Source organism: Dreissena polymorpha, chromosome 4, assembly GCF_020536995.1.
Source record: "Dreissena polymorpha isolate Duluth1 chromosome 4, UMN_Dpol_1.0, whole genome shotgun sequence".
NCBI lineage: Eukaryota > Metazoa > Mollusca > Bivalvia > Myida > Dreissenidae > Dreissena > Dreissena polymorpha.
Window position 1 is genome coordinate 47,610,083 of NC_068358.1, and position 27,897 is coordinate 47,637,979.

Sequence of the window (27,897 nt, forward strand, 5' to 3'; positions counted from 1 at the left end):
CTTAGGTCTGAAACTTTCATAAAAAACATATTCCAAAAAAAAATCCGCTTTTAAGGATAAAAGCGGGTTCATTAGTCAGCTAAATGTCAAATGGGTTTACGATAGATACTGCATTCGCAAGTTAAATCATTCGTGATATGGAGAGATTATTGGTTTGTTACTGTTTCAAACTCAACAATCAGTGCATTTATCTGCAAACCTGAGAATTTTAATTATGAAATAACAATTCAAAATGTTATTGTCGATAGAAAATAATGGTTTTTAAGAATCACAAACTTTAGCAATTTTTTATAGTTGTATCAATCATCATCACGCGTTGTATGTATTGGCGGCGGGGATTTGATACGGGCTCTTCTCGAATCCAGTCATATCTCTGCTCTGATGGGCCGAGAGGTCCCTATTGCCACCTTGAGTGTGTGCCAGTGACGCCGCGAAACAACGGAAGTCGCAGCCACGTGCTCGCCTCCGTGGCAACGTCGTCCCAGTCCCAGGCCATGTCGGACAAAACGTGGTAAACGTCTTTGTAGGGGTTCGTCGGGTCTATTATAAACGGAGGGCTCCTGTAATTTTGATGAATGGTTTTTTTTAAGTAATAACTTTCAATATAAGCGTAATTATAAATAAATAAATAAAAAAATAGAATAAAAATAAAATAATATATATATATATGTATATAGCAACAATTCCAGACATATTAAAAGGAAAGAGCTGTGGACATTTACACTTTAACCAACAGCAATATCATATTATCATTATGTCCCATTGGTTTGATTTCAGTGAGATATACCGCATTTCAAACTACCAGAATATAGATGATACTTAGTTAAAACTGATTAATTTAAGTACAACTGCATTGAACGCTTTTGGTTTAAGGGACACACACATACAGTCTCGAGGCTTTGGCTTGGCAAAAACCAGTAATTTGCGTCTTTGGAATAACCTTTAGAACGGTGCCAAAGTTAAAATCGATCCACAGACATTGCGGTCGAAAGGCTGACACTATATCCACAACACAATTGCGATTTACTTTTATAAAGCTTTCATATTTTTTCGATCTTATTTATGAATACCTTTGTTGTAAACATTCTTGCAGCTTGGCTGGGGAGTATTTCATCTGGCTCGGAAATGTGGCATTGAACTGGCGATGGTTTACAAGTGAAGTCAACACGGCGTGTAGCGCGCGGACCATACTGAAGTTTGTTTCGGGACTTCCGGCGTTGTTCCATGCATGCATCACTATCAGCTCCATGGCGAAGAAGCTAGGCCTGAATCTAACCGCCTGAAATGATATTGATACTGATACAATGTGTGCACACGCGCGTGCACCTCATAAAATGGTATGTGTTAGAGTCTTACACTTGGTCTTTAATAAGTTGTCGGTTTATTGAAATGCTCGAGGTGTCCTTTTTTATCCCATATTCACACACATTAATTCTATCCTTATTTGACAGTCGATTTAAATAAGATATATGAAGTAAAACGGTGTTAGGCATTCACACCTTCATTTTGACATCTTCCCAGTATTTGATGATTCTAATTAAGTCCTTGACCTTCGTAGGCAGTGCCTGTATGACCTCGACCTGCAATGGCGCTAAGGTCACTGAATACAAATGCTTGTCCACCTCTGGGCCTTGCATCTGGTCTAACACTTGGTCCGGGGCCATGCCTGTAATGATCACGATTGATATCATAAACTGCGATGTGGTACAAGTAGCCCCGCTAGCTCTTGCAGTTGGTAAAACGCTTGACTCTGACAATCAGGAAGTCGTAAGACAGAATCCCAGCTCGACCACACAACTTGTTCGGTGATTGGTTTCAACACTGAGTCTCGTTCTGTTAAAACTGGTCTTAAAGCATATGCGTAAAATTTCATCCCAGATAGGCGTGTGCAGTCCGCACATGTTACCGGTAATTAGGGACGACACTTTCCGCTTTTATGGATTTTTTCGTTTAGATTAAGTCTCTTCTAAACGAAAATCCACTTTAGGTGCAAAGGTTTGTTCCTGATCAGCACGTGCAAACTCCATAGGCTGATCTTGGATGACAGTATACACATGCATTAAGTCCAATTTTCGCAGAACGTGGCTCAATTAACTCAGCCATTCTTCACCTGGGCTTTTGTCAGCTAATAGAAAAAGTATGCGTAGTCGCGTATTCAGTTTACTTAATCACCGTTTGATTCGGGTAAGCTTGACTGTTGTAAACATGAGACCGCACGCCTTGATATCAATGTAATACTGTCAAAACAGCAACAAACTATATACAAAACATACAAACGACACATGAATAAACAAACGAAGAAACAAACAAACAACGGCAGCTTATTTGAAACTTTAAATCTAAATTATAGTTCAAGCACATTTTAAGTACGAAGGGTTATTTTTGTATACCTCTATCGAGTAAGTCAATGCCCAGAATCACATCAACTGAATGCGAGAAGTTGCCATTTGTAAGCTTGACCATTACACCGTACTTGGTGACCCTCTCTAGCTCAGCCTCTCCATACATCGTCAGATATGTTTTCAGCTCATGCAGCAACGCTATTGAATCCCGCCTGTAATCGCCCATGCTGTTGTACTCGGCTAGCATAAGAACCAAGTCGATGTCGGTTTTTCAGCGGACCGCTGTCCCTTTACCGAATGACCCAACCTGAAAATGTGTGTTTCAATATCAATTATGAAGACTTTTATACTAATTCACGTAAAACTCAATAAACAGTAAAAATTACAAAGATGGTGTCGGCTAACTTACTGTTTTAATATATCCACAGAATAGAATGTCCATAGTTACAGCAAATAATATATCACGCATTGAAAATGTTAAATAATAATTATACATATACCAGTTATCAGTAGAAAATTTAGTCTACTATGTAAATCTGCAAGTGCTGAGCTGCGCAAATTATACACTGCATCACACTCTTTCTTAAAGTTGTGCTACATTACGACACTGCGATTTTACGCATGCATGTTTCGCAACCCTCCTTTGTCTATACCAAGGTAGTCATGTCGCTTTGAACTTACGCTATGGACTTCTCCATTACTCTACTTTTAACAACACGGTGTTACTTTCTGATTTGTTACACTACACGACACTATGAATTTTTTTAATCGTCGATATAATAATTGAACTTCATAAAACTAAACCATAATTAATACTTGTATAACACGTCTCGGTCGAAGCCGCTGTGGCACATTGTTCTGAAGAAAATGAACAAGCGGGTCCAACATCGCATTATTTCTCTGTAGAGTCTCCGTGTCCGGTTTCACTGTGTCTTCGATGAACTCATTCAGGGTCCTCTCATCACCGATACTGTAGATGTCCATTTCAACTTAACTTCGTCGCAAAATTTTCAGCGCAGGAAGATTAAGCTATGGGCTTCTATTTTATATGGTATGGTTAACAGAAATCCGCTATATTTTCCGTCTTGTCGATTTCAAAATTTTATTGGCGTAAATGCTCGAAAACGCAAAATATTTGTATTTGTTTGGGACAAGAATGTACAAATTGGATAATGACCAAACTAGTGTATGGATAATTGCAAACTAACATTAGAAAGTCGATGGATAATGACCAAACTGCAAGATGTCTTTATGTAAAGATCTATTTAAAATGAATACTCTTGTAAAATATTTCGAGATTTATTTAATTGCTGACAACAAAAGCATTTTAGCACATTGTTAAACAATCATCATAACAAAAAAATGATTCTGTTTTCTTTTCAGGTCAAACAGGAAAAATGGAAAACTACAGATGTTATCATTGTACAGAGGCCTTTAAATGCCTGAAAGAAATACTTATACATAACACAACTAACCATTACGTAGAAAAATTAAAAATTAGAGAACTTACGTTAGATGAAACAACCGGCAAATTACTTTATCGGACAAAAATATATGCTGACATTAGTCCACAAAACATAGATGAACAACATAAGCAACTCACTATTGAAAATGACATTGAAAACTTAAGCATGTGTCTTTCTAATTGTTGGCCACTTCCATACGGACGTGAGCATTTCAAACATTTCACTGAAGTTTCAGAATGTACCTTCAAGTGGGTTTTTAGATTTTTTTTCGTGTTTATATGTTATTTTGCATTTTAAACATGCATATGCCGAAGTACTTTGAGTCATTTCACCTTCGCCATCTACTTCAACGAATGAACCTTCAAGCACAGGTATTTCATCACCGATGTTATCTTCTTCGTCATGAAATGACAACTCAAATTCCTCGTCATGACGATCAATCTCCATTTCCGCCAAAGGAGCTGTACTGAAAAATGTATATTTCATAAAACTGTATTCAAATGTTGAAAATAAATAAGCATTTTCATACGAATGCCTCTATCAGTCTGGTCCTACCACGTAGCGAAATAAAGCCAATACTATGTGCCCAAGCCCCACTAAAATATTTGCCACCAGTTTAAAGGAGCGAATCGACGGTATTTCCCTATATAATGAAATATCAAAATTTCAAAATTGCAAAAAGTCCAAATTTTATTAAAATTAAATCGGAAGGAATAATACGTAATTGATGAAATCGGGGAAAAAATAGTTAAAAGTCCACAAATATTATTCCCACCAAGGTTTAAATAGGGTTCGAAGTCATTCCATAAAGCAGTCGCAAGCTTTCTATGCTAAAATCCCGTTAAAAGTTGTTTATCGTCAGTGAGCATGCGCATAGCGGGGTACTGTACAATTCACTTTGCCGCGCCGGCGAAAAGGGTCACGGGGAAAACGTTTTATTGTTATTAAAATACATAATTTACAGAAGATTTTTAATATCTATGTCTGTGTATTGAGAAATAATTTAATATGTTCTTTTCAATGTGTAAATATATTTCGGAAAGTAAAATGCTATACTGTTTTGGGTTATAAATAGTTATTTTCAAAGATTAATATCCAACCTGTCTTTGGAAAACATGCTCAATACATCGCAGTTTGTGAATTATCCATTATGAGTTTGGTTATTATCCACAGAAATTTTCATATCGGTTTGGATTTATCCATAAACTTTCATACCCGTCCTGCAAACACATGATTTTAACACAGAACACACTAGGTGTTAAAAGTAAACTTTTATTGGACATTCATGATATAATTTGGCATGACTCTGTTACAGTTTCGTTCGCTCTTTTGTCAATTAACGTGTAAATAATTCAACACATAGGTCGCATTTCATGAAAATTAGCAATTTCCGAAGACAAATGTATCGTTTTATACTAGAAAACTATTTAATCATTGCAAAACTCAAAACGCATGTGTGTGTCAGACATTCATTATCACATGTGTAGAACAATTACGTCCTTATAGTTACTTAATCAGAAGAAATGATAAAATAATCACCTACCTTTCAGTTTCAGTTTCATTTTCGTCCGCCATTGTTTTCTTCAGTTTGAATTATCCAACTAAGTTTGGATTATCGACGTACAGGGGGTGATAAGGTGTTTTCCAGTTTAACTGATTAAGATAACTCTGGATCGATATTGGGTAAAAAAAACATTACGAAATGTTATGATTTTTCTAATGCAAACCTACAACAACTCTGTTATGCGTACAAAATCAATATTTTAATATCATAGGTGAATTTAAAAGGGTGAGGAGTGGAAACGGTGCCTAAAATTTGCAAAGGTTGTACTTGTTTCAATCGCGCTAATATTATTTTATTATTTTACCCTTTATTGTTTATTGTACATCAACGTGACATCTTCCACAACTTCGTTGACTTAAAGAAAGCTTTCGATCTCGTGTGGCATGATGATCTATGACATGTTATGAGAGGATTTAACATTGACGAAGTACTGTTACAAGTCATTCAAGAACTCAATGAAACGCTGCCAGTGCAGTACTTCTTCAGGACATCAGCGGGCGTCCGTCAGGGATGTCTGCTCTCTCCCGTCCTTTTCAACCTTTTCCATGAGAAGATAATGCACGAGACTCTTCGTGACCACCACACTTCTATCTCCATATGTGGAAGACCAATATCCAACTTGAGTTGCGCTGATGATAATGACCTCATGGGTGGCACCAGCAGAGAACTTCAAGATCCCACCAACAGACTCTATAAAAGAGCAAGAGTATACGGGATGGAGGTCAGCACGGAAAAGTCGAAGATCATGGTGAAAAGCACGACCAACACCAACACAGACATCACCATGAACGGCGAGAAGCTAGAAGAAGTGACCAGCTTCAAGTACTTGGGCGCAACCCTGTACAAGGATGGTACCAGTACCGCTGAGGTCCGAATAAGAATTGCCATGACGACGGCAGCGATGGCCAGATTGAGCAGGTTTTGGACAAGCTGTTCGATCAGCTTCCCCTAAAAAATACAGGCTCTAAAGTCCCTCGTATTTTCCATCCTACTCTACGGCTGCGAGACCCGGACGCTTAAAGGACATCTCTTCCCATAGATGAATGACTCTCAGCAGCATACAACAAACCTGACTGGAGAAGGATTTCTGTATCGTCGTCCCTCATTTCTCCCCAACGGCAAAACCGGTCAAGGGATTAATGATGATGATGATGATGATGATGATGATGATGATGATGATGATGATGATGATAATGATGATGATGATCATCATCATGATGATGATGATGAAGATGATGATTATGATGATGATGATGATGATGATGATGATGATGATGATGATGATGATGATGATGATGACGATGACGATGATTGTTATAGAGACAATTCTGTGCACATTCCTTCTTTTTATGTTATTTTTGTGTAATTAAACATAAAATAACAAATGGCGTTAAAAAGCTGTCTGAATCGGATACGAAAACTTCATTCTGGTGAAAACAGTAAAATATTAGTATCAGAAGTTTATTGTGACTCACACAAAAAAGTAATAGGTATATCACACAGTGAGCGATACGGCTATTCCAAAATGTTATGTTGGGTATCAAATCAATGATGTATCAACAACGTTACGTTTAAGTCTTTTCGCCAATTCATGTATTCGCTCAAAATAAAAAAAAGGACATAAAAAGCACGAAGAAAACATTTCGCTATTTTGAATTCCCATCAATCTAACGCAAATCCCTAGTCGTTGGTTAATAAAATTGTATTTTTCTATTTTGCTTACGAAATCTGTATAAAAAAATGCATATATCAATTATATTTGTTGATGAGACTTGGAGAAAATAGCACAGAGGTGCGTTTGTATTTATTTTCCAAACTTCAAGGATGGATTTGTCATTATATTTCCGTCCTCGACAAACATAGTTATATCGGGCCTACCTTAGTTTAGATGATTGCATTGCCTGATATTAAGCTGGTTATGGGAAGATATCGTCCTGACTCTGAAAGTATATATTTGTTTAAGAAAAAAAAATGATTTGGGGCATTATATTCCAATTATGACACGTTATTTCATAACTATGAAGTTATTTAAAAGCTATTTGAAAATGCATTCGAATATAACGGTCATATGTCAAGAGAGAAGGAGATATTGTTTCATATTGGCCCGATATCTGTCCGAAATCGGCCCGACATCACCTTTGCTTGTGATTGTTCATTGCATCATTCACAATGACATTGCAGCCAGACAAAAATACACCAAACGCATAAGCCCTGTATTAGTTTATGATCAGAATGTAATACCTAAGCTGTCAGGACATATTGAAAATTAAAACAACACAAGATTAACTGAAAATGTACACATGCCGTCTTTAGTTTCCCTGTAACTTGTGAAATCACATACATGTGTATTATGCGTTTATATATAAATGCGACATTTGATTTTGTTGATAATTTTAAAACTGTTAAAACAACAAGAAAAAGTATTATTATAAATAACATAATAATGTTTGAATGAAAATCAGATATTACAGTAATGATTGTTGGGTAGCAAAATTTAAGCTCATAAACGGTGATAAAAGTTTAGTAGAAGCAATAGAGGCCGATTTTTAATCGGGCAAATGTAGGTGAAATTTCGGCATAACCTCCAGCCATCTTGTTCAGCCGATCTCATCACGTGTTCACGTTGGTATTTAAGAGAATTTGACATGCATGTTTTAGTTGTTAATGCAAGTACCAGTATCTGTCCATTTTGCGTTTTTAAATGGTATGTGCAGTTGGTTGTGTTTTTGAACGATTCGCAATGGTTTAATATTCCACACCCTCTAAAAACTGTATAGCCGCCTGCTTACTTTTGGGAAATAAATTAAACTAAACTAATTTAGTAAATGTTATTCAATCTGTACATATTTGTTATGAGTAAATTATAGTGGAATTAATTGTGACGTTTTGAGATACGTCGAAAATTATTTTTATTGCTTTAGCTTAGTGGAGCTCGATTGGTCATTGTCTGCTCGAGTACAACTTAAATGTACCCCGGGTACTCTAAACTATATTTAAATGTACCCCGTGTACGGAAAATATACTGAAACGCACCCGGGAATTCTAATGCTAAATTAGTCGTTGTCGGCTAATCTTTTCGAATTAATCATGTTCATATTTATATCAATATTCTGTGATTTTGTTATTATTATTCTTTATATTGTCGAAACTCCTTCTTAAAAAATCATGTTCAAAGATTTTTTTTCAAAGATAATTTTGTTTTGTATTCGTTAGCGCGTTCTACGACATCGGATTTTGGGGGTGGGTGGGGGGAATAAAGCTCGGGTACAGTATAAATTTGCCGGTTAAGTGTTAGTATATCTTCTGTACCCGGGGTACATTTAAGTATACTAAGTACCCGATCCGACAATGACCAATCAGGCCTTTGGCGATACATACATTATTTGTAATTATAATAATACCATTTGTATAATGCTTTATATAACTTCGAGGATAAGTATGATATAAGAATAATAGTTTTTAATATTTGTTTAATTTATTTGCATCTTTTTAATACATATCTTGCGTATTTTAATGCAACACAAAACTGTTAAAAAAGGACTTCAATGGTACTTTTCCATTCCAATCGATTGTTGCCTTTGTAGATTCTATAAGTATTTTCGGGCCTCGGTATAATTATGTCCAAATAAATATTTTCAACAATCATAATAACACTTCTTTGAAACAGAAAATAAACACAAAAGTTTAGCCCGTGGTGATAATAATAAATAAAAAAACAGGATACATATAATATATGAGCATATTGCAATTTGATTAAGGTTTCAAGTACAGCTAAACTTATGCAAAGCATGGGTTTGAATCAACGAATATCACAATATAATGGTAAAAAACTTGAAAATTGTTCTCCATATGAATATGATATCACGCTTTAATTGCAGTCATTGACATTTCCAGCATTAACAACATAAATTTGGATATATGGTATGACCTATAAAAAATGTATATGGGTTTCTTGCATATAATATTAAATTGTTTTTCGTACAAGTGAGTTTGCAAATTGTAATTGAAAGTTTTAAATCGTAATCTGGTTTAACTTCGGTCTAGCGATTATGTATGCGATTTAAAACAAATTATCATTATATTGTGTATAGTATCGTTATACATGCCGTCGCGTTAGTCGGTATGAGAGTCGTTGGTTTGTAAGATGCAGAGTTAAAAGCAGTAAAAATGCGTCATTTGCTTCAAAAACGTATAATACCTGTATTTTATAGGTCTTTGTTTGCATTTAGATTTGAACTCAATTAAGATTTAAATTACTATGTATGAAAGTCATACTTAAAGGTTAGTCAGAGGTAAGCCATTTATATATAGTACAAAACATATCTGTAAGTATCTGTATTAAAGCACTTAAATCGTAGAGCGGAAAACTAGAATCAATAGATAGCAAAAACGGGCTGTAGTCAAACGTGTTTTAAATGTCTTTTGCATCATATATTGTATGGCTGATTTAGTTAAAACAGTATTTAGTGCGTTGTAGCCTCCAACCCACAAAAGCAACCTTTATAACAGATTTAAATTGTAACACCGTAAATAAGCAAGCATGTACGGCCAACCGATCATCGTTTTGAGTAAGTAAAATCCGGTGTTTGCTTTTAATAAGTACGCTAAATTTATAAGGAATGACATTTTTAAAGTATTTATCTCTTGTTTCAGACCAGAATACCAAGCGGGAGTCTGGAAAGAAAGTCCAGTTCGGCAACATAAATGCTGGCAAGGTAGGACATGTTTTGCATGGCGGTCGCCATGTTGTTTATTCCGGAATGTTCGATGTCGATAATTAACCGAATTACCGTAATTAAATAAAAATAAAGACTAAAAAACTTATAATTTCACACCTTTCAATGTTGGTATAATTTTTAATGTTAAACATACCCAAAGCTTTGCTGTGAGAAGTCATTGAGTCAAATCCGAACTTGTCAAATTTGTAAAGGACAGTACTTAGCAGGTCTTTTGTAAAGTTCTTCTTGAATGCTTTGTGCTTTTACAGCGTACAGCTCATAGTTCTTCCTGATAAAACAAAATTCGATGTCAATAATTTAAGTTTCAAGTTTCTCCAATCAAATTTAATCAACCTTAAACATCGCAACAAACACAATACCTTTTACCATTGATATAAATGTGCGTGTTGTTGATAAATACTCAAAACAAACAGATGATAAAAAACAAACATCAACAAACCATCAAACTAATTCTAAAAAAATAACAAAACAATCGGTCTTGTAAATAAGACCCACAGGCTGGATTACACAATTATACAGGACTTGTCCGTCGGTCTGGCCATGTTTGGCCGAGACTGTGTGTGCTTATTAGTCCGCTACCGGTTTCACCGGAGGGGACTTATGGTCTTGTCTCCGTCTGTTTGTCACACTTTTCTGGATCCTGCGATTACTTTTAAAGTTCTTAACATTTTTTCATGAAACTTGAAATATGGATAGATGGCAATATGGACATTATGCACGTCATTTCATTTTGTTCCGTGAAAAATTCTGGTTGCTATTGCAACAAATACACTAGAAATACAGTACACTCCACGCGTTTTCCCAAAAAAACGCGCTCCCTCCGCATTTTTTTTCTGCTAGCGAGTGTTCACGCGGCGTTGAGAGAGCGAGGTGAACTTGATAAAACACTCGGCGTTACGCCGCGCTCGCTAATTCCCACGGCGTGTATTACTTTAGCCTAGTCGGTAAATGCAGACAATTTCCGTTCTTATCAGCGCAATGCCGCGTTAGCAGTGTGCTACTGGGCATGCCAAAAAATAAAAACATTGTTATAATAAATTGTTTAAATACTGTAGTACATGTATAAAAAAGATAATTGTATAGAAAATTAATACGTATAAAAATTATGTTTTTTAATTCACAGGTACGTCTACAATAATGAATGAATATAAGACATATGACAAATTAATATTTAAATCATAACACATATTAGACAAGAATAAATGTTCCGTAAAATTTCCAAATGAGAATAATAATTAGTAATCCGAAACACACTACGATTTTTAATGTAAACACGACGTTTACAAATGTTTCCAATATACAGTCATCATGTATATTTCCCAACAAAAGCGCGCGAAAATTATGCTGCAATGTACAAGGTATACTCCTGCAAAGCGTGCGTGTATTGATTTTTTTTATACAAACTTTATAGCGCAGAGAACATTGAATTTTGTTGATTTCGGTTAAAAGTTTCTTTGGTATTTTTTTAACAAAATTATATCGCGAATAAGTTGATATTTCCTCCAAAATAATTTCAAATCATACACGCCAAATCTTTATCGTTACGGTATTTTAGTAGAGTAATTATTTTAACAGTAGTTGTACTGTAAACTGATTAAAGAAGACATCTGGGCGGAACTGGATTTTAAGTGTTTGACGTTATGAAAACACGCAAAGCTTGTCTACTGATCTATTGTGTAGACTGCTGTCTGCGGTGTTTTGACAAAAGGGATTAACATGTGTGAATGTCACTCTGCCGATTTGGTCCATAATTACTGGTAAACATTGTTTTGAATGTCGATGCAACAAGAATACAACTGTGAATATTAAATGCAACTATCAACTCAATAGTTACCACCTTCTTTTAGTAATCAATGGAATAACGTAACTTCAAAGAGAAAATAAATGCATTAGCGAGCAGAGAATTGACTTTGTTCCGACAATTAAAACCATTCCATATGCATCGTTGAACGTGTTTACTTGAGTAAGTTATGCCTTTAGACAAGAAGCGGCTTTTCTTTGATTACGTCAAACTGTCAATTCACACAGATTTGCGAGATTTTTAGGGTCCTTGGTCATTCGTTTACATGTTCAGTATAGAAAATCACCTGCTAACATGAAAACTTTGGATTAAATTATCAAAATAAAAACAATGTTGCAAACTGTGTTTATATTAATTGGTAAGTATTAGTGAAAAGACGACGTTTTGTTTGTCGTAAATCAACAAGTTTTCTATACAACAACAACTACTTCTACAACCAGGGATTTCAATAGATTTTAGAAACCAGGAGTCAATGACCCCTGGATTGAAATTTTGAGGAGTCAAATTGAAAAATGCTGGGGTCAATTTTGAAGCACGTTAATTATGTTTTTGTCTGTATTATTCATTTTTTTTAGATAAAAAGATGCTCTAAGAGTAACACAATATCTTTAAAAGTTATACTGCTTCAATTATGAAATAACAATACCATGAAACATAACACAACATATTTTAATGAATTGGTACACACAGATAATGACAAAATATAAATAATTGGTGCGAACAATACAGACTAAGTTTTTCAAAAACAAAACATGTTCCTTTCACAACTTTTATTATTTCTATCACTATACTATGTTTATATGTAAAAGCAATAAATGCTCATTAAAATCTACTTCATCATAACACATTTAAGTCTTTTAACACATTTAAGTAATTTAAGATATGTACCGGTAGCACCTTTTCATCATATATTAAATATACATTATATTTATCATCATTACATGTATATTATCATCATCCCTATCATAGCTTTTGTAACAAAATACAATCAAACTGCATGGACCGTCACCATCTAGTATATCTATTACTGTTTATCCGAATACTATTCATGTCCGAAATATGTACACTTAAGAATGCCTTACCTGTAGAAGTTTAACTTTAATAATCCAAATTTTCCTTGTTGTTATCTGGTTTAAAAAACCTAATCAAATGTTTGTTAAATCCAGTAAATGCTTTCTCCATTATTGAATAACCATTACTCGTAAATTGAATCTGTTGTTGTTGAATCGCCAGCTTTGAATTGAACGCGGGTTGAATGTTAATTTACAATACGTTAGGCATTTACCATGTCGAAGGTCATGACGCAGCAATTTAATTCTACTCGGATAATTTATATCTAATCAAGGAAATGTGTTTTCTCAATGTTTATGTGTAGTATTATGACTTGTTAGTATAACAAATGCACTGTGATTCCAGTTTATATAAGATGGGTGTTACTCGTAATGATCGGTGGATTTACAAACTGACAAAACTCGCTTGACTTACTAGTGGATCTACGTAATAAATGGACCTTAGATCAATTTTGTTTTTTCTTTAATTATTTTTGCCGACTTTCTTTAACCGTGCCATCTGCAAAGTCTGCAAAAACCCTGCAATTATTGGATTGTCAATCAATTATCACGTAATCACTGCTGCTAATTACGCACGCACTATTTTGACGGTGACATGTGTATTGGAAGAGATGAGATAAGATAAACAACGACCAGGGTATTCCTTCGATTATAGACCGAGTTTTAAATACTGAAACATTAATGTCAATTAGGAGCACAACGGGATTTATTACCATGGAACTCAAGATGCTAACTGACTGACGCATGGGTCAAATTTTCTATGCGTCAAAATGACGCACGGCAGAAAAAAGGGTTGCGTCAAAAGCAATCGTTTTTAATTTGCTCGCGTCAAAACGCAGGATTCTGCGTCTATTTAAATCCCTGTACAAACACGTCGGGATTGATCTATCTTGGTTGTTTTTTTTTAATTGTAAATATTATACTACATGTACATGTATGTACTTGTAATAAATATAATTTTATTTGAAAATCAGGAAGTCAAACAAAATTAAATTGATCGTTATCTCGTAAAACGCGGAGTTTCTCCCGCGTTGCCAACGCCGAGGGCCGCTGCGTCGGCTTATCAGTTTTGCCGATCGTTAACCGCCGCGTCCAAAATCATGCAAATGCCGCATCTGGCGGGATTTTCTTAATCTCCCTCCAGGTCAATCACCGCGGAGTATGGAGGGAAATTGGGGAAAACGCTTGGAGTGTACTGTACTGCTGAAAATGGTGTTTTTTCTGGATCCTGCAATAACTTAAAAAGTTCTAAATATTTTTTCATGAAACTTAAAACATGGATAGATGGCAATATGGACATTATGCACGTCATTTCCTTTTGTTCATACGTCTAAAATGCTGGTTGCTATGCCAACAAATAGACTAGAAATACTGCTGAAAATGGTGTTTTTTTTCTGGATCCTGTGATTTCTTTAAAAGTTCTTAATATTTTTTCATGAAACTTGAAATATGGATAGATGGCAATATGGACATTATGCACGTCATTTCATTTTGTTCCTACGTCAAGAATTCCGGTTGCTATGGCAACAAATAGACTAGAAATACTGCTGAAAATGGCCGTTTTCTGGATCCTGCGATAACTTTCAAAGTTCTTTATATTTTTTCATGCAACTTGAAACATGGACAGATGGCAATATGGACATTATGCACGTCATTTAATTTTGTTCCTACGCCAAGAATTCTGGTTGCTATTGCAACAAATAGACTAGAAATACTGCTGAAAATGGTGTTTTTTCTGGATCCTGCGATAACTTTCAAAGTTCTTCATATTTTTTCATGCAACTTAAAATATGGACTGATGGAAATATGGACATTATGCACGTCATTTCATTTTGTTCCTACGTCAAGAATTCCGGTTGCTATGGCAACAAATAGACTAGAAATACTGCTGAAAATGGTGGTTTTTTGGATCCTGCGATAACTTTAAAAGTTCTTAATATTTTTCATGAAACTTGGAGCATGGATAGATGGCAATATGGACATTATGCACGTCATTTCATTTTGTTCCTACATCTAAATTTCTGGTTGCTGTGGCAACAAATAGACTAGAAATACTGCTGAAAATGGTGGTTTTCTGGATCCTGCGATAACTTTAAAAGTTCTTAATATTTTTTCATTAAACTTGGAACATAGATAGATGGCAATATGGACATTATGCACGTCATTTCATTTTGTTCCTACGTCAAAAATTCCGGTTGCTTTGGCGACAAATAAAAAAAATATTCTGACAATGGTGGTTTTTCTGACAATGGTAGAGCCGGTAGGGGACTTTTATTGCTTGGCAATATAGTCTTGTTTTAATTAATTAAAGAAGCCTTTGACTTAGTGCTTTGCATCTCAAGGAACACATCCACTATAGCAGAACCCTGAAATAGTAGAAATAATATATGAATTCTGCGTTACTAGGGACCAAGTTTGTGACCAAGTAGTGCTGCACGTTATCCTGCAGAAAATTAAAGAAGTAATATTTTCAGTCTTTAATCTGTAAACCAAGATGCAAATTTAGCTGATAAATAGTGAAATAACTTATTTTTTGGGCTGCAGCCACCATACCACGGCTTACTTACATTTAAACTAGTTGCGGGTTCTTATGTTACGAGTTCTTATCTGATTTTATTTTACTGAATAGATAATGGTGACTGACAGGAAATAAACAAGTCAATGTTGATGCTTACTCAAAATCTGTTTGAATTAAGAATGTATGAATATCAAGTGCGTGGAAACTAACCAAAATATAAAACTGAAAGCAAAATGTATTCAAAATCAATTCATTTGTTATCCCCACGCTTTTTGAAAAAAAGGTGGGGATATTGTGGTGATCTCCGCCGTCCGTCCGTCCGTCTGTCCGTCCGTCTGTCCGTCCGTCTGTCCGTCCGTCCTGGCCACTATCTCCTCCTACACTAAAAGCACTAGAACCTTGAAATTTACACACATGGTAGCTATGAGCATATGTGCGACCCTGCACTATTTGGAATTTTGATCTGACCCCTGGGTCAAAAGTTATAGGGGTTGGGGTGGGGCCGCGTCAGAAATTATCACTCATTTTTTTAGGTTATTTTACATTTACTTCTTTATTTCTACACCGATTCACTTCAAATTGATACTGGACCTCACCTATGACAATACGGTCAATCTCAACCATGCATGGCCCCATTCCCAACCCTGGGGCGCCCCGCCCACATAGGCCACACCCACCAAAAATTTCCATTTACTATAATTTTTTCATTTCTACACGGATTCACTTCAAATTGATACTGAACTTTTGTTATGACATTAGGGTCAATCTCAACTATGCATGGCCCCAATCCCAACCCTGGGGCGCCCGCCCACATAGGCCACACCCACCAAAAAATTCCATTTACTATAATTTTTTCATTTCTACACGGATTCACTTCAAATTGATACTGAACTTCTCTTATGACATTAGGGTCAATCTCAACTATGCATGTTCCCATAACCAACCCTGGGGCCCCGCCCACATAGACCACACCCACCCAAAATTGCCTTTACTATAATTTCTTCATTTCTACACCGATTCACTTCAAATTGATATTGAACTTCTCTTATGACAATACAGTCAATCTCAACTATGCATGGCCCCATTACCAACCCTGGGGCGCCCCGCCCACATAGACCACACCCACCCAAAATTGCCTTTTACTATAATTTCTTCATTTCTACACCGATTCACTTCAAATTGATACTGAACCTCTCTTATGACAATACGGTCAATCTCAACTATGCATGGCCCCATTACCAACCCTGGGGCGCCCTGCCCACATATGTCACACCCACCCAAAATTGCCTTTTACTATAACTTCTTCATTTCTACACCAATTCACTTCTAATTGATGATGAACTTCTCTTATGACAATACGGTCAATCTCAGCTATGCATGGCCCCATTACCAACCCTGGGGCACACCTAGGTCAAACATTCGGCGTGGGGATACGCGTCGGCCTCTGCCGCGCCATTTCTAGTTCCGGGGTTACATTCATCATGCTTCCGGGGTGACATTTCATTAGGATAAATTCCGATAATGGTCAAAGCTGTGTGATGTCAGATGAAGTACATGTTTACTGCAGATCCACTATTTCAGGATCTAATATTGCGAGTTGGCCTTGGACCCCAATTTATTTAACCTCCACTATAATTTTCTGTATAATCAAACATTCATAAATCCAGTTTGGTTCAGATTGTTCGTCTTTATTGTACATCAAGTTTGTGCTTGTGTAGTGTTTTTGTGTTTTTACCTCTATCATTCTGTTGTAGGCGATTGCAGATGTGATCCGAACATGTCTTGGTCCAAGATCTATGCTGAAGATGCTCATGGACCCGATGGGAGGCATTGTTATGACAAATGATGGCAATGCTATTCTGAGAGAGGTATATAACTAGAAACTGTGCGGCAGATGCCAACGTGTATCCCCACGCCGCATGTTTGACCCAGGGGGGCGCCCCAGGGTTGGTAATGGGGCCATGCATAGTTGATATTGACCGTATTGTCATAAGAGATGTTCAGTATCAATTGGAAGTAAATCAGTGTAGAAATGAAGAAGTTAATGTAAAATAACATAAAACAAGAGATGTGTTTGTCAGAAACACAATGCCCCCCTTCTGCGCCGCTTTGATTTATTAAAAAAAAATATTTGGCAGGTTCATGAATAACCTCCCTGTAAAGCTTTTTACTTCCCTTGAATTTGTTTTTTTGACCTTTGACCTTGAAGGATGACCTTGACCTTTCACCACTCAAAATGTGCAGCTCCATGAGATACACATGCATGCCAAATATCAATTTGCTATCTTCAATATTGCAAAAGTTATGGCCAATGTTAAAGTTCATAAAATAAAAAAAATAATGAAAATCTCTGTAAGGGCCCCACCCCAACCCCTATTACTTTTGACCCAGGGGTCAGATCAAAATTCCAAATAGTGCAGGGTCGCACATATGCTCATAGCTACCATGAGTGTAAGTTTCAAGGTTCAAGTGCTTATAGTGAAGGAGGAGATAGTGGCCAGGACGGACAGCGGAGATAAGCACAATATCCCCACGCTTTTTGAAAAATAAATATAATATTTGTTTCTGGTATGTATTTTTATGCCCCCATTAGGGTGGCATATAGCAGTTGAACTGTCAGTCTGTCCGTCAGTCTGTGCGACCGTCCGAAAACTTTAACGTTGCACATAACTTTTGCACTATTTAAGATAGCAACTTGATATTTGGCATGCATGTGTATCTCATGCAGCTGCTCATTTTGAGTGGTGAAAGGTCAAGGTCATCCTTCAAGGTCAAAAGTCAAATATATGGCTTCAAAGCGGCGCAGTAATGGGCATTGTGTTGGTGACAAAAACATCTCTTGTTTGATATATTTTCTTTCCAATCCATTCACCAGTACACAACACATAACATTTCAATTCTGTTGTGTGGTCAAAGCAAAAATGTATCAAGTAACATTTGCTTAAAAAATCAAAGAAAAAAATTGCTTAAAATGGTTTTAAGAATTGCTAACATTTTCTCTTTTAGATAAATGTCCAGCATCCTGCAGCCAAGTCCATGATTGAAGTAGCCAGAACACAGGATGAAGAAGTTGGGGACGGAACCACATCTGTCATTATTCTTGGTATCGTATTTGAATCTAATATGTAGTGATTTTATGATGGCTTGCTTGCAAGGTTGAATTATTATGAACGTTGCTTGAGAGTGAGTCTGTGCAAATGTGCTAGAAGTGAAGAACATAAAATAAAGCTGTCCCCTTTAAATTAAAGCAGATAATTCAAGTTGTCTCTTTAGTCCATTCTAACTGAAGTGCGTGTTAAACATGCTGAGTATGTAACACTTCCTCTTTCTAACTACAATTTACCCGAATTGTGCGTTTTTTGTTAAGGTGGGGAGGTGTTGTCAGTGGCAGAACCCTTCTTAGAACAGCAGATGCACCCTACAGTCATAATCAGTGCTTTCCGTATGGCACTAGAGGACCTGCTGGAAACCCTGAAATCCAAAGTCAGGTAAACGCACTCTGATACTTTTGAGACAATGAGTCTAGGGTGTTCTACAACAAAATAATTGTTGTCAAGCAAATATGGGTTGTATGTAATACGCGACCAGTGTAGCTCCAGACTAGACTGTGCTGTTACAATGTCAGCTATAAAGTCACAGAAGACTTTCTGGTCTCATTAGCAGACAGGATTGCTCCTGACCAGTCTGCGCAGATACGCTTGCTGGTATTGAGCTATGCTGGTGGCATATGGCACAAGACATATTTTTGCATGACGCTGGTCATATTTGATGGGAAGCACTTCACCGTGTATTTTTGTGTTGTTGATCTAATTGATATTGTCAGCCTTCCTTTGTTTGTTCTCATATTCATTTTATATAGTCTGTTTGATTTTTTAAGAAAAATCATTTATTAGCTCATCTATTTTTTTGAAAAAAAATTATGAGCTATTGTCATCACCTTGGCGTCTGCATCGGCGTCCAGTTAAGTTTTGCGTTTAGGTCCACTTTTCTCAGAAAGTATCAATGCTATTGCATTCAAACTTGGTACACTTACTTACTATCATGAGGGGACTGGGCAGGCAAAGTTAGATAACTCTGGCGTGCATTTTGACTGAATTATGTGCCCTTTTTATACTTAGAAAATTGAAAATTTTGGTTAAGTTTTGCGTTTAGGTCCACTTTTTTCAGAAAGTATCAATGTTATTGCATTCAAACTCGGTACACTTACTTACTATCATCAGGGGACTGGGCAGGCAAAGTTAGATAACTCTGGCGTGCATTTTGACAGAATTATGTGCCCTTTTTATACTTAGAAAATTGAAAATTTTGGTTAAGTTTTGTGTTTAGGTCCATTTTATTCCTTAAGTATCAAAGCTATTGCTTTCATACTTGCAACACTTACTAACTATCATAAGGGGACTGTGCAGGCAAAGTAATGTAACTCTGACTGGCATTTTGACAGAATTATGTGCCCTTTTTATACTTAAAAAATTGAAAATTTGGTTAAGTTTTGTGTTTAGGTCCACTTTATTCCTACAGTATCAAAGCTATTGCTTTCATACTTGCAACACTTATTAACTATCATAAGGGGACTGTGCAGGCAAAGTTATGTAACTCTGACTGGCATTTGGACGGAATTATGGGCCCTTTATACTTAGAAAATTTGGTTAAGTTTTGTGTTTTGGTCCACTTTACCCCTAAATTATCATAGATATTGCTTTCATACTTGGAACACTCGCAAACTGTCATAAGGGTACAGTAAAAGGACAAGTTGCATAACTCTGGATGTCATTTTTATGGAATTATGGCCCTTTTTTGACTTAGTAACTTTGAATTTATGGTTAAATTTTGTGTTTCGATCCACTTTACCTTTTTAAGTATCAAGGCTATTGCTTTCAAACTTCAAATACTTTCATGCTATCATGAGGTTACTGTACCTGGCAAGTGGAATTTTACCTTGACCTTTGAATGACCTTGACTCTGAAGGTCAAATTATTAAATTTTGCTAAAACTGCCATAACTTCTTTATTTATGATTAGATTTGATTGATACTTTGACAAAACTACTCTTACCTGACATACCACAATAGACTCCACCCAAACCATCCCCCGTGCCCCCCCCTCCCCCCCCCCTCCGAATCCCCCCCCTATTTTTTTTTTTTTTTTTTTTAAGATCATGACACAAATGACCACCACACCCTCACACTATACCCCCCCACCCCCCATTTTTTTTTAAACGGTTAAAAAACACAACTATTTATTTTTATTATTTTATGTTTGAAATACCCTACAACCATTGCATCCAAGAATCCCCCCCCACCCCCCCTCCCCCCACCCGAATCCCCCCCCCCCTAATTTTTTTTTTTTTTAAGATCATCTAACAAATTAACACCACACCCTCACTCTATACCCCCCCAACTCACCCCCCCCCCCAATTTTTTTGTAATTTTTTTTAAGATCATTTCACAAATTACCACCACACCCTCTCACTATACCCCCCCACCTCCCCTCCCCCCCCACCAATTTTTTTTTTAAACGGTTAAAAAACACAAATATTTATTTTTATTATTTTATGTTTGAAATACCGTCCAACCATCGCACCAAAGAATCCCCCCCCCCCCCCCCCCCCGAATCCCCCCCCTAATTATTATTATTTTTTTTTAAGATCATCTCACAAATTAACACCACACCCTCACACTATACCCCCCCCCCCCCCCCGGAATTTTTTTTTTTGCATTTTTTTCGCATTTTAAAGATAATGTAATAAATGTCCACACCCCCACACTATACATCCCTCTACACTCCACCCCTTCCTCCTTTGTGATTGAAAATGAGAGTCCCTTCACCTTTAAAAAGAAAATAGATGAGCGTTCTGCACCCGCAAGGCGGTGCTCTTGTTTTATTTATGGTTATACACTTCATCATCATAATATTACAAAATTGACATGTAAATGTTCATTTCAGCACACCTGTTGATATAACGAATAAAGATGAAATGATGAAGATCGTCAAAAGCTGCGTTGGAACCAAGTTCATGAGCAAATGGTTTGTTTGTTTGCTATTGCATCCTTGTAAAATAAGGAATGTACTTTGTATAAATTTAAACTGATTATTGTTCATGGTTGCTTTCAAGGTTATCTTAAAAAAGTCATTCACCTTTGGTATTGATGATGTCATTGATTTTCAGGCTAATTAAGAAAAGTAGTTGCTAGAACATTTCACATAGGCTTGTTTTTCTTTCATATGTCATTGTGTAAAGAATGTCTGACTAAAATTTCATAGCCTTGTAAATTGCTCAATTCAAATAACCATAGCAGTAGACTAACTTCATTTTTACTTGAAAGTAATTAATTCGCACATTGCATATGTTATATCGATGTGTTTGTGCAGGTCTGACCTGGCTTGCAAGATTGCCCTTGAGGCCACAGCTACAGTCGCCTTGGAGGAAGGGGGCAGGAAAGAAATTGACATCAAGCGCTATGCCAAGGTGGAAAAGGTATAACTGGCTGCTGTCGAATGTTTTTCATTCTTTAGCTTAGTCTTTTTATTACGTAAGTGGTGGCATAAAATGATAGCACAATGTCATAGAAAAAATTGAATGTAATATTTCCACACACAAAAAGAGAGGAAAGTGATATAGGCTTTTTTTGTCCCCTACCGGTGAAACTGAAGGGGACTTATGGTTTGCGCTCGTCTGTCTGTCAGTCCGTCACACTTTACTGGATACTGCCATAACTTTAAAAGTTCTTCATATTTTTAGCTCACCCAAGCACAACGTGCTCATGGTAAGCTTTTGTGATAGCCTTTTGTGCGTCGTCAACATTTTGCCTTGTGAACACTCTAGAGGCCACATTTATTGTCTGATTTTTATGAAACTTGGTCAGAACATTTGTCCCATTGATACCTCGACTGAGTTCGAAACTGGGTCATGCTGGGTCAAAAACTAGGTCACTAGGTCAAAAAAAAGAAAAACCTTGTGAACACTGTAGAAGTCACATTTGATGCCCAATTTTCATGTAACTTTGTCAAAATGTTTGTCTTAATGTTATGTTTGTTGAGTTAAAAAATGGTTCTGGCCCGTTGAAAAACATGGCTGCCAGGGGGCGGGGCAGTATTCCTTATATGGCTATAGAGAAACCTTGTGAACACTCTAGAAGTCACAATTTTACCCAATCATCATGAAACTTGGTAAAAACACTGGTTTCATTGATATCTCGGACGAGTTCGAAAATTGTCCAGATCGGTGAAAAAACATGGCCACCAGGGGGTGGGGCAGTTTTCTCTCTATATATATACAGTGAAAACATGTGAACCCTCTAGAAGTCACATTTTTGGTCCAATGTTCATGAAATTTGGTCAGAACATATGTTTTCTGGATATGACGGTTGAGTTCGAAAATGTTTTGGATCGGTAAAAAAGCATGGCCGCTGGGGGGGGGGGTCATTTTCCTTATATTTATATAGTAAAGCAGCTTGTGAACACTCTAGTTTAGCATGTAAAGGGAAGTAACTGCAAAATGGCTTTTGAAAAATTATGTTGAATTGACAGAGTTGTCTCCCTTTTTAAAATATTTTTTTAAGCACAAGAAGATTAAGTGGAATTAATTATAAATGATTGTTTTACATTCCGGAAGATAGCAAACGTTTGAATATGTTTTTTATTGTTTGATGATTCTGTACAATATGGCATTCTTTTGACAAAGGATTAAAGTGAGACTATACGATTTTTATATGTGTTAAATTGTAATATATTGATAAATACATGTTACAATAACACAAAATAGGCAAGATATTGAAGACGAATTTCATAAAATGCAGCAAAGACAAATTAGCGCCCCGGGCCGATGGTGACAAAGATATTTCGTAATAATTTCCTACAATAACCGAAGAATTCATCTTTTTATTAGGATCGGAGTTAGTGTTTGTGTGTCGTATGAATAGACATCGCTGCAGAAATTTAAAAACAACCATTAAACTAAATTAAGATTGACATTGTACATGCATGATATACATGCTGGCAAATTCAACTTTACAGACATTTTCGATTTCAGAATTAAATATCTGGCTTATTTTGCATTTTTCAACACATGTTCTTCTTATCTGTTATTTTAAATTATATTGAAATGTATGACCTTGTTAGCACTCTAGAGGTCACATTTATTTTCCATTCATCATGAAACTTGGTCTGAAGATTTGTCCCAATGATATCTTGGATGAGTTCGAAAATGGTTTTTGTTGCTTTAAAAACATGGCCACCAGGGGCGGGGCATTTTTCCTTATATGGCTATATATGGCTTTAGTAAAACCTTGTTAACACTCTAGAGGCCACATTTATTTTCCAATCTTCATGAAATATGGTCAATAGATTGGTCTCAATGATATCTTGGATGAGTTAGAAAATAATTATATTTGCTTTAAAAAAAAGGCTTCCAAGGGGCAGGGCATTTTTCCTTATATGGCTATAGTAAAATCTTGTTAACACTCTAGAGGCCACATTTTATGTCCGATCTTCATGAAACTTGGTCAGAAGATTCATCCCGATAATATCTTGGATGAGTTCAAAAATGATGCGGGTTGGTTGAAAAACATGGCTGCCAGGGGCGGGGCATTTTTCCTTATATGGCTATAGTAAAACCTTGTTAACACTCTTAGAGGCCACATTTATTTTCCGATCTTCGTGAAACTTGGTCAGAAGATTTGTCCCAATAATATCTTGTTATCTCAGGTGAGCGACTTTGGGCCTTTCAGGCCCTCTTGTTTAAACATGGAAAGATGGCAATATGGAGATTATGCATGTCATTTCATTTTGTTCCTGCATCAAGAATTCTGGTTGCTTAAGCAACAAATAGACTAGAAATATTGCTAAAAATAGTGGATCCTGCGATAAATTTAAAAGTTCTTCATATTATTTGGTGAAACTTGAAACATGGATAGATGACAATTTTGAGATTATGCATGTCATTTCATTCTGTTCCTACGTCAAGAATTCTGGTTGCTATGGCAACAAATATATATATATATATATAAAAAACTGAAAATGGTGGAGTTTCACCGGAAGGGGACCATATTGCTTGGCAATCTCTTGTTTTTTTATTTATTTTAAAAAGTAGAGCCGATCTGTTTCCAATTTGTGTATCATGAAGAATTTGCTTAGTTTTTGTTACGGAACAATGGTATGTTTTTCTCTTTTGGGTTATTCTGCAAGACTTGCTACACGTCATAAGATGTCTACTTTGTACTGGTTTGTTACAGATTCCAGGTGGTACAATAGAGGACTCCGAGGTGTTGACTGGGATCATGATCAACAAAGATGTGGTTCACCCCAAAATGAAGAGGTGCATTTAGTGTGGGGTCTAGAGTGGAAATGTTTTTAATGCACATATGTGATGACCTGAAAGGAATTTCATTTTTATACAAGCTATTTTTTTAATACAATGATTCTAATACCATAACTGCTTCCTTGAATATGTACACATACTTTGGGATTAGTAGTTATTACCAAAATGATTCATTGCAGAAAAATAAGTTTTTAATTTCAATAGATTTTTCAGGTAAGTTGTATACAGGACTTTATTTTATATATTTTGGCAGACACAATACATAGCTTGTAAAAGCCGTATGCAACACATTGTTCAAAGTATACAAACTTGTCAAACTGGTTGTTAACATAACACAGAAATGTTATCAATGAATTCAAGCAATTTTCCAGTGCGTTCTTGTCAGACAACATAAAAGAGATAATGAATTTTTATATAATGTGGTCAATGTATCTTACTCACTTCTATGATGTATATCAGGCGTATAGAGAATCCCAGAATCCTTCTGATGGACTGTAACCTCGAGTACAAGAAAGGAGAAAGCCAGGTGGGTTGCGCTTGTTTATGAAAAAGGAATAAGCAAGGAAATTTGTTTGCAGCAATCAATAGACAGGATATTGTCTGATTTTACTTGTATGTGTAGAATTAGTTTAGGTTGTTATGATATTTTACAAGAAATTCTTTTTTTTATTAATGTGGGCATTTCTTTATATAATTTGTGTCCTAAAACAAGATAACGTTTTTGAAAATAAAATAATGCATTGTAATCACTGGTACTCATTAATTTTAAGGTTCAAGTCTATATATATATATTGATGTGTTTATTGTTAATTGCAGACTAACATTGAAATCTCAAAGGAAGAAGATTTTTCGTAAGTGAATTATGGAAATTTTTAAAAAGAAATTACTTGTTTAGCACACTATACTGAATTAATTTAAATTTGGCTATATACTATTTTGTTGTCTTTTGTTGCTATATTATGTCCTTCTAATGTTCCTGATTTTCATTATTTGTCATTACTAGACAACTTAAACGATCACTGACTTATAATTGTTTAATACTTGTATGTAAATTTCAACTGTTAATTATAATTGAGATTGAACAAACAAAAGTTAATCTAAAAGTCATATGGTTAACTTTAAAACTGCTGAGAATGGTGCCTGATACTAAATTCTCCGAGTGATTCCTGTTGTTCAATATTTCAGTAAGATCCTTCGCATGGAGGAAGAGTTCATTGAGAAGATGTGCAACGATGTAATAGCGTTGAAACCTGACCTGATCATCACCGAGAAGGGTGTGTCTGACCTCGCCCAGCACTATCTCATCAGGGCCGGCATCACAGCCATCCGCCGTGTCAGGAAGTCAGACAATAACAGGATAGCCAGGTGAGGGGGCGAGTAGAGACAGGAGAGTAATTTGTGTTATATCGGGGTAACATAACAGGATAGCCAGATGAAGGCACGAGTAGAGACAGGAGAGTAATTATCCGCCGCCATAGGCGGAGGGATATTGTTTTGGCGTTGTCTGTCCTTCCGTTTTTCCGACCTTCCGTCCGTCTGTCCGACACTTTGTGTCCGGAGCCATATCTTTGAAGTGCTTTGGCGGATTTCATTGAAACTTAGTATGAGTATATATATGGATAAGAGGATGATGCATGCAAAATGGCATTGTACACCATCTGTTAATAACAGAGTTATTGCCCTTTGTATCTTGAAAAAATGCTTTTTTGTGTGTCCGGAGCCATATCTTGGAAGTGCTTTTGGCGGATTTCATTTCAACTTGGTATGAATACAGGCCTTGAAGAATCCACTCGACTGCTCGCATGTGCGAGTGAAGTTGACGGTCGGGCGAGTAAAGTTTGTTAAATACTCGACCAACCGGGCGAGTGCTGTTTTTCAAGTTGAGAAATATAAATTCAGTTCCAGAACTCCTGCCACATCGATACAAATTGCGAACAATTTTTCGAACAAACAAAAAATAGGTTTAGTACACAAAGAATCTGCTGTTTTGTTTTGACAATGAAAAATGACGTCACGGGCACAGTAAAAAAAAATTCTCGAAATCGGCTGCGCTCTTTTCGTAGGTGTCAGTGCTCTTTAATAATAGCTAATCGATTAAAAGTGAAAAAAAATAATATTGGTCATTCCGTGAAGAATAAAATTTCATTTTAATGTTAATATCAATAAAAAAATAATACATAACTGGTAAATTGTAATACTTCTTATATATTTAATTAAAAATAAACAGAAACAATAATTATTAATAAACAGAATAATTCGTGATCAGTAGCCTTAGCCAAAATTTACCATATTGTAACAATTTGTTAATCAAGCGTGTCTTTAAGTAAAAGTTCGTCTGAAATATTAAAACTCAGCATGGAAAAGGGTTCTATTTTAAAATATCTGCAAGGTGGTGGAGACAAATAAAGTCTATCAGATAATGTAGTTAATTTGTTTGCAGTTTAGTGTCACTTTGATACGTAGGTTAAAAAGGTTCTGGTTGATCATAACTATAAATATAGATATCTATTTTTTTAATGCAGGGCGAGTAGATTAAAGTGAAGGGCGAGTGGATTGTCAGGCCTACTCGCCCTGCAGGGCGAGTGGCTCTGGAAAAATTCTTTAAGGCCTGGAGCATATATATGGATAAGAGGATGGTGCACGCCAAATGGCATTGTACACAATCTGTTAATAACGGAGTTATGGCCCTTTGTATCTTGAAAAAATGCTTTTTTGAGTGTCAAATATAACACTATTGTTTCGAGAAGCATATTGGCGGGGGATATCAATTCAACGAATTTGCTTGTTTTTGTTATATCGGGGGAAACATAACAGGATAGCCAGGTGAAAAGGCTTGTATAGAACGTAGAATGGTGAAATGTGCAGACTTGGTCTTGCTGTATCCTGCTTGACCCAGATAAAAATATATAATTAATTCTCAGTTAAGGCGTTGAGGATTGCCATTTACTGAGTGCTGTCAGCTGTCCATTCTTGGTCCCACAGTAAATTACTTGTGCTGAACTTCAAGAGTATTTTCTTTTTCATCAATGCTCAATAAAATAATACAGCCATTGTGCATTATTATTTAATGCATGGTCACCAA

The 27,897-nt window shown here is 36.1% G+C and overlaps 1 protein-coding gene, 1 long non-coding RNA gene and 1 pseudogene across 2 annotated transcripts in view; 1 reads left to right on the forward strand and 2 right to left on the reverse strand.

The window, feature by feature from the left end:
• Positions 1 to 253: 253 nt before the first annotated feature.
• LOC127878411 (2'-5'-oligoadenylate synthase 1-like) lies at positions 254 to 3,390 on the reverse strand (annotated as a pseudogene).
• A 232-nt stretch (positions 3,391 to 3,622) lies between these two features.
• LOC127879142 (uncharacterized) lies at positions 3,623 to 5,265 on the reverse strand. The gene is made up of 2 exons (XR_008048934.1): positions 4,909 to 5,265; positions 3,623 to 4,274 (listed from the first exon to the last, which is right to left on the reverse strand). It is a non-coding gene; the product is annotated as an uncharacterized LOC127879142 (long non-coding RNA).
• Positions 5,266 to 9,849: 4,584 nt separating this feature from the next.
• LOC127880116 (T-complex protein 1 subunit gamma-like) overlaps positions 9,850 to 27,897 on the forward strand; it is a 38,766-nt gene continuing 20,718 nt past the window's right edge. The window contains exons 1-11 of the mRNA XM_052427348.1: positions 9,850 to 9,940; positions 10,026 to 10,087; positions 17,255 to 17,368; positions 18,507 to 18,603; positions 18,868 to 18,988; positions 21,443 to 21,523; positions 21,869 to 21,974; positions 24,730 to 24,812; positions 25,275 to 25,341; positions 25,632 to 25,666; positions 26,001 to 26,180. Of these exons, the coding sequence (XP_052283308.1) occupies positions 9,913 to 9,940; positions 10,026 to 10,087; positions 17,255 to 17,368; positions 18,507 to 18,603; positions 18,868 to 18,988; positions 21,443 to 21,523; positions 21,869 to 21,974; positions 24,730 to 24,812; positions 25,275 to 25,341; positions 25,632 to 25,666; positions 26,001 to 26,180 (974 nt within the window). The 5' untranslated portion in view covers positions 9,850 to 9,912. The remainder of the gene's footprint in view (positions 9,941 to 10,025; positions 10,088 to 17,254; positions 17,369 to 18,506; positions 18,604 to 18,867; positions 18,989 to 21,442; positions 21,524 to 21,868; positions 21,975 to 24,729; positions 24,813 to 25,274; positions 25,342 to 25,631; positions 25,667 to 26,000; positions 26,181 to 27,897) is intronic.